The sequence below is a fragment of the Myxocyprinus asiaticus genome, chromosome 24 (genome assembly GCF_019703515.2).
Source record: "Myxocyprinus asiaticus isolate MX2 ecotype Aquarium Trade chromosome 24, UBuf_Myxa_2, whole genome shotgun sequence".
In the NCBI taxonomy this organism is placed as follows: Eukaryota; Metazoa; Chordata; class Actinopteri; order Cypriniformes; family Catostomidae; genus Myxocyprinus; species Myxocyprinus asiaticus.
In genome coordinates, this window is record NC_059367.1 from 34408095 (window position 1) to 34424210 (window position 16116).

The 16116-nt window shown below is 38.1% G+C and overlaps 1 protein-coding gene across 2 annotated transcripts in view; it reads left to right on the forward strand.

Annotated features, from left to right (window-relative positions):
- The first annotated feature begins 280 nt into the window (after positions 1-280).
- The window catches only part of LOC127414635 (inactive carboxypeptidase-like protein X2), a 50248-nt gene continuing 34412 nt past the window's right edge, over positions 281-16116 (forward strand). For both annotated transcript variants that reach the window (XM_051652814.1, XM_051652817.1), the window contains exons 1-9: positions 281-457; positions 9299-9373; positions 9515-9724; positions 13259-13513; positions 13660-13791; positions 13888-13974; positions 14508-14588; positions 14962-15021; positions 15772-15825. In XM_051652814.1, coding sequence (XP_051508774.1) covers positions 322-457; positions 9299-9373; positions 9515-9724; positions 13259-13513; positions 13660-13791; positions 13888-13974; positions 14508-14588; positions 14962-15021; positions 15772-15825 — 1090 coding nt within the window. In that variant the 5' untranslated portion in view covers positions 281-321. The remainder of the gene's footprint in view (positions 458-9298; positions 9374-9514; positions 9725-13258; positions 13514-13659; positions 13792-13887; positions 13975-14507; positions 14589-14961; positions 15022-15771; positions 15826-16116) is intronic.

Below are 16116 nucleotides of genomic sequence, written 5' to 3' on the forward strand. Positions count from 1 at the left end.
TATTGGCTTACTCATACCTGACTCAGTAAATTACACTGGGATACAAGAAAGTATTTTAACATAAAAAACACACTCTTCACCTTTACACCTTTGTTTAATAAAAAGTTCTTTGAAGCTGAAGTTTTTACGTTTTTTTTTTTTCTTTCTTTCACTGACTCACCCCCTCTTCAGTTTTTTCCCTTCCTCCATGTGTTTGTCTCTCCCTGCCCCCCTCTCTGTCTTTCATTTTCTCTCCCCAACCAGCTCTCATTCGCTCCTCCTAAACACTCTGTCCGGGATCACTTCTTCTGGAACAGCGTTTGCACCAGTGAATAAGGCAGCATGCCGGGACTGAAGGACCAGGCAGCACTGTCAGTTCTGTGTCTGACCTTGCTGTTCCACTGGATGCAGGTTTTTGGGGTGTCTGTAAATGGACTGACAGACCCAGATAAAGAATCAAAGGCAACATCTGGAGCAGGTACAAAAGAGTAAATGCTTTGGTTTGTCATGTTTAGATGTTGACCTCATCTTTATTGTTAATTTTTTGTGATTTGGATAAAAGCAGATTCAACTTTCTATGCAGTTTACCAGTGGCACTTTGCATTTACTGGCAGCTTATATTATGCTCTTTTAAGCAATATCAAACAAGCAAGATTGCTGTCCTAGTGCTATTATACTAAATATTAGCATACAACAATAGATACAACATGGTTTGCAGCACAGTGTGAGTGTTACTGAACAAAAGACATGAATGAGGTCATTTTGAAGGATGCCAAAGTTCTCACAGTTACACGAGCAAAGCTCTCCAGCTCAGTGACATCTCCAGGAAGAGTAGCATTCTCAATACCTGCGCCTGGAGAAACCACATCTAAGAAGCCAACTCACTGAGGGAAAAAAGCAATGCTTGAGCCAAAACAAATGAATATTTAGCTGACACAGTGTGATGAATGGAGACGCTGGAAAACTATCACTCTGCGTGTTGAGCCCTTTTGGCTGCTTTTTACTAAAAGCTTAAGGCCCTGAAACATACTTTTCCCAAGCACATGGCCAGCGCATTGCTAACGCGCAGTCTGGTTGATCATACATGCGTTTTTGAGTTACTGTTGCAATAACAATCCTCTGTACTCAAGGGGGCGATAGAGTTACCTTAAAAGTTTTTGTCATAAAATCAAATGTGTTATTATTTAAGTACATTTTGACTTTATTTGCTCGGTAATATTCTCTTCAAACTGTTGCTCCTCCATGACAGTAGTTGACTTGAAACAGAAAACACAGCAGAAGCAGACGGTTCACACTAATGTCCACTATGGCGGCCACTAGTGGCAATGTTATGCAGTGTTGGGGAGTAGCTAACTACATGTAGCAACGCTAGTAACTTAACTTCATTTTTCAGTAGCTTGAAAGTAGCTCAGTTGCTTTTAAAACAGAGTAACTTTTCCAGTAGTGAACTACTTTTACCAGCAAGTAGCAGTGTAACGTGACCAAACACTACATCATGTTGGTCAGATTGTAACTAATAGCTTTCCTTATTGCGTAGAAGCCAAACTTTTACCAGCAAAACGTCCGACGATCTGGCAGCATATTTCTGTCTGCTGATCAGAATCAGGCAGCGTCGTCTTCTTCTTTTGTAATGGCAGATCACAAACAAAAATAGTGAATTACCGCCATCTACTGAGAGCTTATTACAGCTCACTTGGATAAGAAGAGATTGTCTGATTGTCAGTGAGCAACCACAATTTGTTTACCTTTACAAGACGTACAGGGGCAGGTAAATCTGAAAATGATAAAAGAACACCATTTTATTCTTCTATGAAACAAAGAATGTTTCAGACACTTTGTTCATAATAGATCACACAACAGCATATTTACCTTTACTATTTTAAATAAAATAACTCAAAAAGTTATTATTGCCTTTTGAGGGATTTTGTTTCTGTTCTAAACGTGTTTATTTCGCTTATCATCATCTGTGCGTTATTGGGAGCAGCGAGTGAATTATTATTATAATATTTAAAAATATACAACATTTAATTAACTATTATTTTTATGTAAAATAAATCAAATGATTGGTAAAATAAATCATTTATGGCATGTATTACTATGCAACAATCTAGGATGACCATCCAAACAAATATTTGTAGAGCAACCTCTGTATGTGACTTGTAAAGCTGGCACTTGCATGTCAATGGCAAAAAAGTCAGAAAATACAATGAGCATGAACCCAGGTGAGGGGAGAAACAAGCCCTGAGTCTTTATTCACATATTATCCACACTAAATATTATGTGACAAGAACAAAAAATGCCAGTCCAAAGAGAGTTTGTCATAAAAATTTGATCTTTAGTGAAGTAGGCTACACCTGGCCACAGCAGGACTGATTTGTTTAATGGCATCTGATCTTTTTTGTTTTATTTTATGCTGTTGTATTTTATTTTATGGCCATTATTAACTCTATTAATGTTACTATTCATTAAATGTGTTAAATACATTTAATATATTTAAACACATTAAATATATTTAATTAATACATTAATTAATAAATGTCATTAGTGTAAATTTTGTTATTAATATTATCGGTTTGATAGTAACATTAAAAAAAAATGCCTCATTAAGTAGCTTCAATGTAGCTAACTACTTTTTGATAGTAACTTGTAGTGTAGCTAACTACTTTTTCAAAAGAGTAGCTTGACTGTAGCTTAACTACTTAAAATAATGAGTAGCTTGTAGCTTGTCAAACTACAGTTTCAAAGTAGCTTCCCCAACCCTGATGTTAAGAATGCAACACGTACTTGCGTTGTGTTATGAAAGTGGAGACTGGTAGTAAAAAAGTGTTTAGGAACATTTTTTTTAAATAGTTGTCAAATTCTCATGCTAAGGTAAGATTTATTTGTCTTGGAAAAGACTACAGGCTCTGTTGTGAGTATTGGCCTGCTTTTGGCCCAGCTGTGGCTCTTCATTTTGAAGATGCTCTGGTAAACCAGCACTACTTCAAAAACACCTGTGCACCAGTACAGGCTTTGCCCCTGCTGCTACTGTCTGAGAGCTTGAATGAATTACAGCAGTACCTTTGGAGACATGTGGAAAATCTCACATTGTTCTATTTGTGTAATGGCTGTTTTGTTTTGTTTTGTTTTGTTTTTTATTGAACATTCTAGAACAGTTTGAACCAAGTTTTACCATTACTCATATTGGAAGAAACACTGAAACCCTGTTCCCCCCTCTTTTCGTGTCATGATTTTCATGATTGACAGCAAAGTAAACTTTTACCAGATTGCACAGAGACTCCTGAGTATTGGCATCCTGGTTTAGCTCTATGTGTGTAATAGTGTCAAAGCAACAGGGAGGAATGTTATTTTTTTTTTTTTTTTTTTTGTAATTAACATTTTTATTGATTCATATGCATATGACAGTGGGGAAAAACTCAACACATATATAAAGAATCAACATTTTACATTTAAACCCTACTAATACAATCCCACCCTGACCCCTAACAAACACCCCTGTGGTCCCACATAACACACACACAATCCAAAAAAAAACTAACAAAAACAAACAATATAACAAATAATAAACATACATGATTAAACTAAACTACACTCTCCACATCCCCTCCCCGAGAGTCCCCCCAAAAAAACTAAATATTTGCCCCATTATTTAGCAAATAAGTCCCTAAACCCCAGCCTTCTACTTACCGCCTCTTCAAATGCAGCTACCCTCCCCATTTCCACACACCACTCTGAAAAAGAGGGTGCTCCACTTGACTTCCAACCCCTTAAATCTACTTGCCTGCCGATCATGAGACTGGTCATAACCCAATTTTTTATGTGATTATCCCCTAAATGCATGACCGCCCCATCACCCAAAATACAGAGTCTGGGACAAAGCAAAACCTGAGCGTTCAAAACATCACACAAATACCTCTGAACCCTCAACCAAAACTCCTGGATCTTAACACACCCCCAAAAGACATGGGTAGTATCTCCAACTTCTGACTGGCATCGCCAGCAAGTGGGTGTGTCTTTAAGACCAAGCCTATATAATCTAGAGGGGGTCCAATAAAATCTATGTAAAATCTTAAATTGCATAAGGCGAACCCTTGCATCTCTAGATACAGACTTGACATTTTTAAAAATCTTAGTCCACGCTCCATCCTCCAATACCAAATTCAAATCTTTTTCCCATTCTCTCTTGAGAGAAGTCAAGGCTCCATCCCCCAGACTCTGAATTAGTAGGGAGTAATACACTGATGCCTCATGGCCTTTTCCAAAAGCAGCAATCACCTCTTCCAAAGCACCTGCCGCTTTAGGGGGGTGCGTGCCACTCCCAAAAATAGTGCAGAGTAGGTGGCGAAGCTGTAAATACTTATAAAACTGAGATCTGGGAATGCCAAAATGTTGAACCAAATTTTCAAAAGGTCTCAATACTCCACCCTCATATAGGTCACCAAGTGCATTAACTCCCCTCACAATCCAATCTGACCAACAAAAAGGGGACTTATTAATACATAGTTTAGGGTTCAGCCATATGCTCGAGGCTGCGTTTAAATAAATATCCAAATTAAACACTCTGGACACTTTTGTCCATACCGAGTGCAAATGCAAAATAACGGGGTGCGACTTAACCTCTCCGGCTAGTTTGATCAAAAGGCTTTGCAGTGGCGAGATAGGGGCAAGAACTTCCTTTTCAATACAAAACCAGGGAGGGGCTCTCTCAGGTGGAAGTGACCAATGAGCCAAATGTCTGAGACCGAACGCATAATAATAAAACAAAATCTTGGGTAGGCCTAGCCCACCTTTGTCAATTGGCCTATGTAACTTATTGAAATTTAACTTGGGGCGCTTACCATTCCAAATAAAGGACTTCGCTATGCTATCAAATTGCTTGAAATAAGAGCGGGGGACATCTACAGGGAGAGACTGAAGCAGGTAGTTGAATTTTGGAATACAATTCATTTTAATAACATTAACGTTCCCAATCATCGATAAATGTAATGAAGCCCACCTGCCCACATCGCTCGAAAACCTTTTTATTAAAGGGTCAAAATGAACTCTAACTAAATCAGACAAATTTGCTGGGAATAAAATCTCCAAATACTTAATGCCCTGTTTGGGCCACTGGAAGGTGCCCTGCTGGAAAGCCGTTTCTGGACAGTACGCTGTCAGCACCAAAGCTTCGGATTTAGACCAATTGACTTTGTATCCTGAGAACTTGGAAAAGGAATGAATAATTCTGTGGAGGCAAGGCATAGATCTAGTAGGTTCAGAGACAAATAATAAAATATAATCTGCATAAAGCAGAAGCTTATGCGCCACACCTCCCACTGTCACCCCTGGAAAATCATCCTCCTTTCTTATCGCGGCTGCTAATGGTTCCAGGGCAAGACAGAACAATAATGGGGAAAGAGGGCAACCCTGCCAGGTGCCCCTATTCAGAGTAAAATAATCTGAAATTAATCCATTTGTTTGTACCACTGCTACAGGGTGTTTATAAAGTAACTTCATCCAACCAATAAATGTAGTCCTGAACCCATACATTTCCAAAATCTTAAAAAGATAATCCCATTCTACCATAACAAACGCCTTTTTGGCATCAAGTGAGATGGCAGCGACCGGAGATTGATCATTCGCCACTGACCACATGATATTGATGAGACAGCCTAATGTTATCAGAAGAGCTACGGCCCCGAATAAACCCCACCTGATCTATATGTATAAGAGATGTCATAACTTAATCGGTTAGCCAAAATTTTTTACAATATTTTTACATCTAGTTGGATCAGGGAAATTGGATGGTAACTTTTACTCTTGCTTGGATCTTTGTCCTTTTTAAGAATCAGACTGATCCGGGCTTGTGTCATGGTTTGAGGAGGTTTTCCCTTCTTTAATGATTCAGTATAAACTTCTAACAAAAGTGGAGCCAGTTCTGTAGCATAGGATCTAAAAAATTCTGCGGCAAAACCATCTGGCCGCGGAGCCTTGCCAGTAGGTAGGGACTTAATTACCTCATCAAGCTCAGAATCAAGAGAGTTTTTTTGCTCAGTCGTCAGTTTAGGAAGATCTAATGGTTCCACAAAGTTTCTAATATCTTCATCAGTAGACGAAGGCGTGGAACTATAAAGATCAATATAGAATTCTTTATAGGCATTATTAATATCAATAGCTGAGGTAAATATTTCACCACCAGCAGATTTCACTGAGGGATTGATAGAAAAAGACTCTCTCTGCTTTATATATCTAGCCAAAAGCTTCCCTGCTTTGTCCTCCGTCTCAACGTATGACTGTCTTGCCCTGAATAACCAAAACTCCACATTCCGCGACAAAATAGTATTATATCTATATTTCAATCAGGTCAATTCTCTGAGGCCATCAGATGACATTCGGCACTTCAGCTCTGCCTCGACACTTTTAATATTTCCTTCCAACTCCACGAGTTCACGTGCTTTGGATTTTTTGATGAATGAGGCATACTGTATGATCCGGCCCCTAAGAACCACCTTAAGTGCCTCCCAAGCCACGCCCACAGAGGATACTGAGGACCAGTTGGTCTCCATATAAACACTGATTTCAGCCTTTAACATTTGTTGGAATTCAGGATTTTGCAAAAGGGATACATTAAACCGCCAACTATATGATTTATTTTTCTCTATATGTGGCATCACCTCTAAACTCACCAGGGCGTGATCTGAGACTAAAATTTTTCCAACTGAACAATCAACAACAGATGAAATGAGGGATTTGGATATAAAAATAAAAAAATCTATTCTAAAATAAATCTTATGGACTGATGAAAAAAATGTATAGTCCCTACCGGATGGGTTCAAAAGTCTCATCCTGTGAAGCGTCAGTGTTGCTCTAGGGGGCTTACACACTTTTGCTTCACTATGATCAAGGACTGAATCCATCAAAAGATTAAAGTCTCCTCCCAATATTATATCATGCGGGGTGCCAGCGGCTTTCAACATCCCTTCAAGATCTATAAAAAAGTCCTGATCATCAGCGTTAGGTGTGTAAATATTAGCCAAAATCAGACTTTGCCCCTGAATTTCTGCTAAAACAATAATGACTCTTCCTAATTTATCTTTAATCTGTTTGAGACATTTGAATTGTAGATGTTTATTTACCAATATAATGACTCCCTTGCTCTTATTTGAGCCTGCACTAAAGAAAACATGTCCACCCCATATCCTCCCAAATTTTTCAGCTTCCTGCGGGGAAAGATGTGTTTCTTGAAGAAACAATATATCATATTTCTTACGTTTAAGAAAAGAAATAACCTTCCTTCTTTTTATGGGGTGCCCCAACCCATTCACATTCCATGTGGAGAGAAATAGTACACTCATATTAACAACTGACATATTGATATAATAAAAAAAATAAATTGTGTGTGAAAAACAAAATTATACAGACCACATTCCCCATTAGTGAAACAATCAACCCCCGAACATCCCTCCGAAAAAAACAAACAGAAAAAAGAAAAACGTGCGCATTAACCCCGCGCATGAAAGCGCCAACTGGCGACAATCCCTCTAAACTCAAAAGGTCCATGAATGCACACGAGACCCCATGACAACTTTGCCATCGGATTGCTCAATTTTGCCTCACAAATTTGTGAGCCAGCTGTTATGAGTTCAGCAGATGACGTAATCATTCCAACGTCCCGTAAAAATACTCAACAAAACAAACAACAGCCAGCAGGAGGAATAAGCACGAAGAACAAACAGATTAATCCACAGCTGTTCCAAAGGAATGTTATTCAATAGAACAAGCTCCAGCCGCTAGGCAGAACCAACACAAAAAGAAACAAAACTGGCATCCCGGTTCCCCGGATGGTCGAGTCAATTCACTCGGAGGCCGCATAAACGTATATACCATGACTTACACAATTCGTCGACTTTATAAAAGACATCCTTTGTGTGAGCATGTAGATATTTTGCGGTCATCCGTAGTGTCCGCTCTCAATCTGTCCGGGAACTTCAATGCAAAAGTTTCTTTAAGGAAAAGTGTTATTCACAAAACAAGCTCCAGCCGCACAGCGGAGCCAATGCAAAAAAACCAAAATGTCGCCCAGCTTCCTCGAGTAAGTACAGCGAGTCAGACCCACTCGCATGAGAAACATCCAATGGTTTACTCACCCATTGATTCAATAAAAGATATTGCCAGATTTGGACATGTAAATACTTTGCGACCGACCTTCGTTTCTATTCTCAGTTTGGCAGGAAACATCAGAGCAAACGAGATCTTTCGCCGATGTAAGAGTTTCTTACATTCCTTGAACCGATCGCGTTTCTCTCTTGTCGAACTCGCAAAGTCCGGGAACAAGAAAATATTATGGTTCTTCCAAGAAAGCTTCCCTTTGCTCCTCGCCTGGCGCAACACAAGATCATTTATCAGATGATCTCAGAAATCTAGACAGAATCAATCGGGGCCTGTTTCCGTCAGCAAATCTGTGAGCTGGGACTCTGTGAGCTCGCTTGATTTTCAGTTTATAGCCTGTTCTCGTCTAGGAATTTCACCATATCTCTGCCCTCCTCATGCTCAGGAATTCCGACAATTCTAACGTTATTCCTGTGGCTTCTATTCTCAAGATCTTCAAGCTTTTCAAGGAGATGTTCCAAATCAACTTTTGTCACGGGTGGATTAGTGGTAAATTCCCTCTCCGAAGATTGCAGAAAATTGATTCGTTTTTCAACATCAGTCACTCTTGTACCTAACTCAGAGAATTTTATTTCCATCGCCGTAATCGATCGACGTATTACAGCGAGATCCTTCAAGTCAGCAGGAACCTTTGTCAACATCACCGACATGTTGGACAACTGACGCTGGATCACCTCTCCCGCCACGCATCCAAATCGAGTCCCTGGTCTGTAGGCCTGTTGAGGCTTTCATCCTGAACGCGTAAGTGTCTTTTAATGTCTCCAGAGCCCGAGGATTTTGACTTCTTTGCCATGTTTTGCAACAAAGAGCAATTGTGTAACTGGGTGTATCAAATTTCACCAGATTATAACATGAGAATAATCGAAAATTCAGCAAAGTGCGCAGAGCTCGTCGCTCACACGTCTGCTCCTTGCATGGCGTCACCCGACCCCGGGAGGAATGTTACTTAAAATCTGGAACATTCCCAGCAGGGACGAAACTGCCCTTTTGAGACAGAACAGAATGAGCTTCAAGAGCCAAAGCGTCTGTGTCAACATATGAGCCATGACCTGAAGAGTGGGACAGTTGGTGTGTTTGTGTATTAGAGTGTAGCATAAGTTAAACATTTGTTGCCAGTGTGTAAAAATGCAGAAACAAAGAGCCAAAGAACAATTGTTATTTTGTTTTCCAGGTCTTCTGCAAGTGGAGATCATCCCACCCTATGCTGAGATTGAAGTCGGACAGCACAAAAGATTGTTGTGTAAAGGTCAGAGAACCTTTGAAAACTGACATAATGCTTTATGAATTTAAAAAACACAAGCTGCAGCTAAAGATAAACATGAGACAATGGTATTGCTGGACATGCATTTGTTGTTAAATTAATCACTTTTCCGCTCAATTTTTTCAGTTAATGGAAATGCAGAGGAGATTGACTGGTTTTCTCCTGGTGGTGAGAGGCTTCTAAGAAACCATGAGAACCTAAAGGTGCACAAACATGGCAAGTCTTTGTCTTCTCTCATGGTTCTCAATGCTAATCTGAACATCGCTGGAATATACACATGTGTGGCCAGAAACAGAGAAATTGAATCAAAAGCTACAGCCAACCTGGAAATCCTTTGTAAGTATTAACATCAGTATTATCAAGCTGTAACATTATATTACCTATTATCACCAACATTTCAACATGAATTAGAGTCCAGCCTGCACAGTCCAGTTCTGAGATTATTGTTTTGCTTGTAAATATTAAAAAAACGGATCCACTTGAAGTGTCCTTGACTGTTTCAGTGTTTTGAATTTGGTCAGTTTACATTTTCCAGAACTCTGTAAAAGAACTGTTCCTGTTCTGTCTAGAAATAGAATATTATAGTCAAATAGACTTTGGGAAATCTTGATCTGCCCCAAAGATAGAATTATGTATCAGTGTTACTGTCAAGTGTTTTTTTTGTCTTATTTGGAGAAATGCTTTCACTTTACGAGACCTGAAGCAAAAGTAACCTGGAAAGGCTGTTTGAATGATGGAATTAGTGAATAGTGAAGAACCATGTGTAGAAAATTTGGATAGAATTATGAAAATGTAGCCAGACATTCTGATAGACAGTTGCTATGGCAGTGTTGCGGCAGAGAAAACCAGACTTTTATAGAAAGCCAGAACTGGTGGATTTATTAGATTAAGTGTGGTTATTTCCACAAAACTTTAAAGTGTACTTTTGCATTTGATCACTTAAAAGAATAATTGATCCAAAAATATAACAATTCTATCATCACTTACTCACCTTCATGTTGTTCCAAGGCCACACAACTTGACAGCCTCAGTCACCATTCACTTTCATTGCAAGGGCTGGGTATTGATACAGATTTCCCGATACGATTTGATTCTGATTCACAAGCTCTTGATTCAATTCTGATTTTGATTAGATTACGATTCATATGGGTATATTTCAGTTACAATATAATGTCTGTTTTTCTTACTGTATAAAAGAAATTATCTCTTAGATAATGCTGTTAATTATACAGGGGACCTTCTAAATAGGTACATTAAGTTTATCATAAGATTTTTATCATTTTGGTCACTTAAGCTTTTTACAAAGCCATGTATATATATATTGTGTATATATTATAGGGATGTCCTGATATCGATACTAGTATCGGAATCGGGTCCGATACCAAGCTCATGTACTCGTGCTCGTAAAAATGCTCCAATACCAAAAACCAGTACCATCTGACATACGAACGTCATTACGTAAACATTCAGTACACTAATTAAAATCAGTTTATGTGTTAGTGAGATTATTTTACTGCAAAAGCTGCAATTTAATTAGATAAATATATAGTTTGCATGTGCTTCGTGCTTCAATTGTGAGCGCTTGTGATTGTGTGGAGCTGGTGTTGTGCTGACATAAAGACACAAAGTGCTCATACCTTTTAGAGCTCCTTTGCTCATACACGGAGAGCACCATCATGAGCATCGAGTGCTCTGTGTGTAGCAGATGACAGTGAGCAGAGCGCTAATTCACTTTGTAGTGTGAGGCACATACAGAGTACATATTTATTTTATTTAATAGCAGCCTTTTGTGGTTTAATAATCACTTTGAGTCATGTTGCGATCTGCTTTTCCGGATTGAGAAGCTACAGTCGTAACACAGAAACACTTCAAAATAAAAGCTCAGCTAAAATAAAAGCTCAATTTTAATGAAAAAAGTATGGCAAAAATAGATCACTATTGTGTAGTTTTGTAATATTCACTGTAATACTACTACTAATAATAATAATAAATCAGTAGTAATTGTATTATATTTAAGCAAAATCTCACATCTGTGATGCTCTGTTACGCAGCACTTTATTTCACAAAGATAACTCCAATGTTGTATTTTGAATTGTGCTCTGAGGTTCTGTATAAAAGCACTTCATTTGATAAAAATAATACAGTATTATATAAAAAATCAATTGTTATATTTTCATTTGATTAAATGTTTAATTCATTCATTTATTTAAATATCATTACCGTGATAAAATTGAAAGAAACTGTTGATATGAAATTTTAGAAAAACAAAACCAAAAGCAGGCATCGGACTTGATATTGGCGAGTACCAAAAAGGGAGTATCGGTATTCGTACTCATTCTCAAAAAAATAAAAAATAAAAATAAAACAATGGTATCGGGATATCCCTAATATATTATATTTAATATATATAATGTGTACTGACATGCTTGCTGTGACAAGCTCTGTTTCCAGACATCTGTTGAGAATGTTTCTCAACCTGGTTTTGTGACAATGTGGCCCTGTTGAGCTGTTTTTGTGTCACTACTGTGAAATATGACAGTGAAGGTATTAGACATTAGACATAACCTCATTTCATGGTCTTAAAGACATAACTGTAACTAGTTAACTGTTAAGTAACCCATCTCTCCTCTTTGTTGTTAATCATTTTAAACAGAGGATGAACTACACTAAAATTCTTTTAGTTTAACCTTAAGTCTGGCCATATGTGAATATTGTTTTCATAGTTGATTAAATTATGTAGAGTGAACTGACCCTAATTTTTCTCATATTCTCACAGTCTTGCAGAGCCAGACTTTTTACTATCAGCATGAAGTCTGGTCCACTTTGTAGCTTATTCTAGCCAAGAACCGCTCACTTAGACAGCAGGAGACCATCAGACTGACATGTAAAACGACCTGTTTTATGTGATGTATAGGCACGGGTAAATATGAAATTGCATATAACAGCAAAGTGGAATATGCAGCTGTGCGCTCAATGATATCTTATTTACTTGCTACATAGTGTCTCAAAAAAAAAAACATGAATATCTTCCAAAGATTTGATGGTATTAACCTTGCAAATATTGACAAATTCAGGAATTACATCTTCCTCTGAAGTGCCTATTGTAGCTGCCCAGTACCTTGTAAGTACGACTTTAACATGTTCAACAAGAAAACGGGAAATCGTCATGTACTCTGAAATCGACCCCATTCTACCAAATTACTGCCAAGCGCCATCCCCCGTCAGTAATGTTTGCACCAATTCAAATGTGTTGACCTATACTTGTGGCGCTATTGATAGCTTGTTGTGCGAGCAATCTCAGGGACATGGGTTCTGATCCTATGTAAACCAGGAAGTAATCGTGTTCAAATTAACAATGGTGTGCATGATTAAGAGGTTACATTTTTGCCCTAAAATAACATATTTACTCCACTGACAGTTAGGTTTAGGGTTGGGGTGTGTGGTTAATAAAATATGCATTTCTATTGACTATATTACATCATTTGCACCTCGATTTTGATGCCAGTCTGTGGACATTTTACATGGAAACTAGCCAACAACACTTCTAGCTTCGGCCACTGGGGGTAGTGCTTTGAATTTCGGTAAGACTAATTTCAGCAGCAGAACTTACAACCTCCTGACGCTGAATTCACAGTGTAATCAGTCAGCATTGTTTGACGTCAGACTGGTAAAAACCTGTGTACCAAGACATTACTGGCCAACCAATCTGATCTCTGAGGCTGAGACTTACCACAAATCAACCTTCAACAAGCTCTTACAAGATGTGTGATTATAGCCTATGATTGAGCTATAAACTAGACTAGATTCATCTTACTTGCTCGAAAATTTCAAGATGGCTTTATATCCCTCTCACTCTCTCTATATCTTAAGTGAAGAGAATTCGCAGAGAAACTGGCAGGGAGGGACGAGGAAAAAGACAGAAGGAACCTAAAGCTCCGAAGGCCACCAAGAAACCCAAGGACAAGAAAACGACAAAGAAGCCCAAGGGAAAGAAGGGTGGGAAGAAGAAAGACAAGAAGAACAGAGGGGAAATCACCACTACCACTGTAGCACCCACAACCACTTCACCCACTGAGTATGATGAGGAGTTTTATGATCCTGAACCAGACCATTACTGGGATGAAGGTTTGCATAATTCCTTTAGTGAAACAAGTGCTAAAACAACGCAAAAAAGCATGCAAATAAATACTGCTATCAGCTGGCACAATTCATTCATAGTGAAGTCCCCCCCATTAGAATTTGTACTCACAAAGACTGCTTGGTGTCCATAGCTTTTTCTGCAGATACATCAACGGCAAAACCCACATACCCTCCAACACAGAAATCAACAGAATTCCCAATAGATTACCCAACTGATTTTCCTCCTGACACGGATGAGTATGCCCAACCTTATCCTGACTCAGGTGAGCATAATATAATGTATGTTTTAGTCAATATTATTTGTTTGTTAATTTAATCCATTATTATGACTCACTGTGTTTTCTTTACTCTGTTTGAAGATGACTATTGGAAAGTGGAGGAGCCCAAACCTACAACCCCTGTGATTAGTGGCAGCCATACTGATGATGATTACTGGGATGCCAGATGTAAGTGTTCCATAATGGACCCTTTTCACACGTCCGCATTCGCGAAGCGGAAGTCTTTATAGTTGGATAAACTTTAATGGCAGTGAATGGGGAAACACAGCAAAATACATTTTTGCTTACCCATTTGCTCCAACAGCAAAAGAAAAAAATCAACAATTACACTTTCACTGATTTGCAAAAGAAGATAAAAATATAGAGCGCAGGATAACATAGCAACTGAGTGGACTGACTTGCCTGGAAAGGGACTTTGGTTGGCAATGGCATTAGGACAAGAGACATTGTCTTTCTATAGAGCTTTTGATGGACAAAAATCTGTGTAGTGCAAGAGTCATCAAATTTTTTGTCTGTTTTCAAGAAAAAGAAAGTCTGTAATTTTAAATGCGTATATATTTGCTAAAAGTGTAACTTTTAGGAGAACACTTGCAATATTGATGGCTAATAAATCTAATTGACATGGACTAAAAATGACAAAATTCCAATTGTGATTTTATGGGCTCTTAAATACAGCCAAGTTTATCTTCTTTTGGCAACAGATGAGGTGGCAGAAACCCTACCTTTACCTGATACCAAAGAGATTAGCACCACTGACCATGACTGGCGTTACAGGACCACAGGTAAGATATTCATTACTAAAGGCTATGTATACCAGCTTACTGTGTCCTCCTCTGATTGAAATGTCTTTATAAACTATGCTTTAAAAATGTTTGTTCTGTTTGAGTTTGTTGAAGACATCTGTTACTTACTGTGTTTAAATTAGAGCTTCATTTGTGTCAGGATTCCACAATTTTTAATTGTTAATACATGAACAATACATGAAAATCCAGAGTGTCTGGTGTGGTTGTTTAAATGAATAGCAGCCTAAATGACAGACGGTCAGCAAACATTTTTTGAGTCATTAACGTTTTTTAGAAGGCTTTCTTCCAAAGCTACCAGCTGTTGTACTGTAGCACTCCCAAATGTAATCTTTATTTCTTTCTTTTGTCACAGAGGAGCCCACAATCTCTATATTTGAAAACAACTGGTATGAAGAATATGAATATGGACATGGTAAATATATTGCTTTTAAACTTAGAAACATAGAGTGAGACAGCATGAGAAGTAGTTTTGGCCTCGATCACATCTTGATGAGAGTTCAGACCTGTCATTTCTGACCTCAAATAAGCACTTTCAGAGACACAGAGGTGCCATTTCAGGTCAAGCTGATAATTTTAAGCCATGTTGCCCTTAGATGTGGAAAAGTTCAATGGAAACACATATAATTAAAAAAAGAGAGAGAGAAAGAGGAGTATGGTTCATATTTGTGAACACACTGTTCAGATTAGATTTTGTTGTTTTTCCAACCAGAATAATTAATGTTTTGTATGTGTTTCTCCTCCCAATCAACTCAAACAAAAATGTAAAACCTTGCTCAGAAAAAATGTATGTGCTATTTATGTACTGCTTATGTGTTATCAAGCTTTCAGAGGCAACATGATTTGTGCTGCCTGAAGACCTTTTCTTAGATAAAGAAAATCTTTATTAGGTAACAAAACTCTGTCCAGAAAAGACAAATAGCACACGTTTCTCATCATTCAGTTTAATGTAAAAACAAGAGACTGTTTTTATGAGGGTGTACGAAATGGAAATCTGGCAATTGTTGTAGAGGACAAATAGCTGAGGATAAATTTCGATTGGGTTATAAGATTACATGTAGACACAGTTCACTTCAACTTTAAATCTGTATGTTATTACAAATATTGAATGTGCACTATATGTTATTAGTTTCACTTACACCTCTGGTGTCTGTTTTATCAACAGAAAAGATACTGGAAGAGGAGAGGGAGAGAGAAAGAAAGGAACAAGAAGAGAGAGGTACAGTGTCTTTATCCCCTCATAAAGAGCTCTGATGCAATTTGAACACCGGTTTCCAGTGTATCTGGGTAACCATTCACAAATAAGATGGACCCACTTTATATAAGGTGTCTTTAACCTCTTCAACTCTGGGGCATTTTTTGCTGCCACCTGCAATTTTTCAAACTCAGATTTAAAAGCTCCCCATTTACACATTCTGTAGACTAATTGCCAAAAAATGGTCTTATTTTTTCAGCCCCCTCCCCCGAAATAAAAAAATGAAGACTCCAGTTATTCATAAATAATATTGTA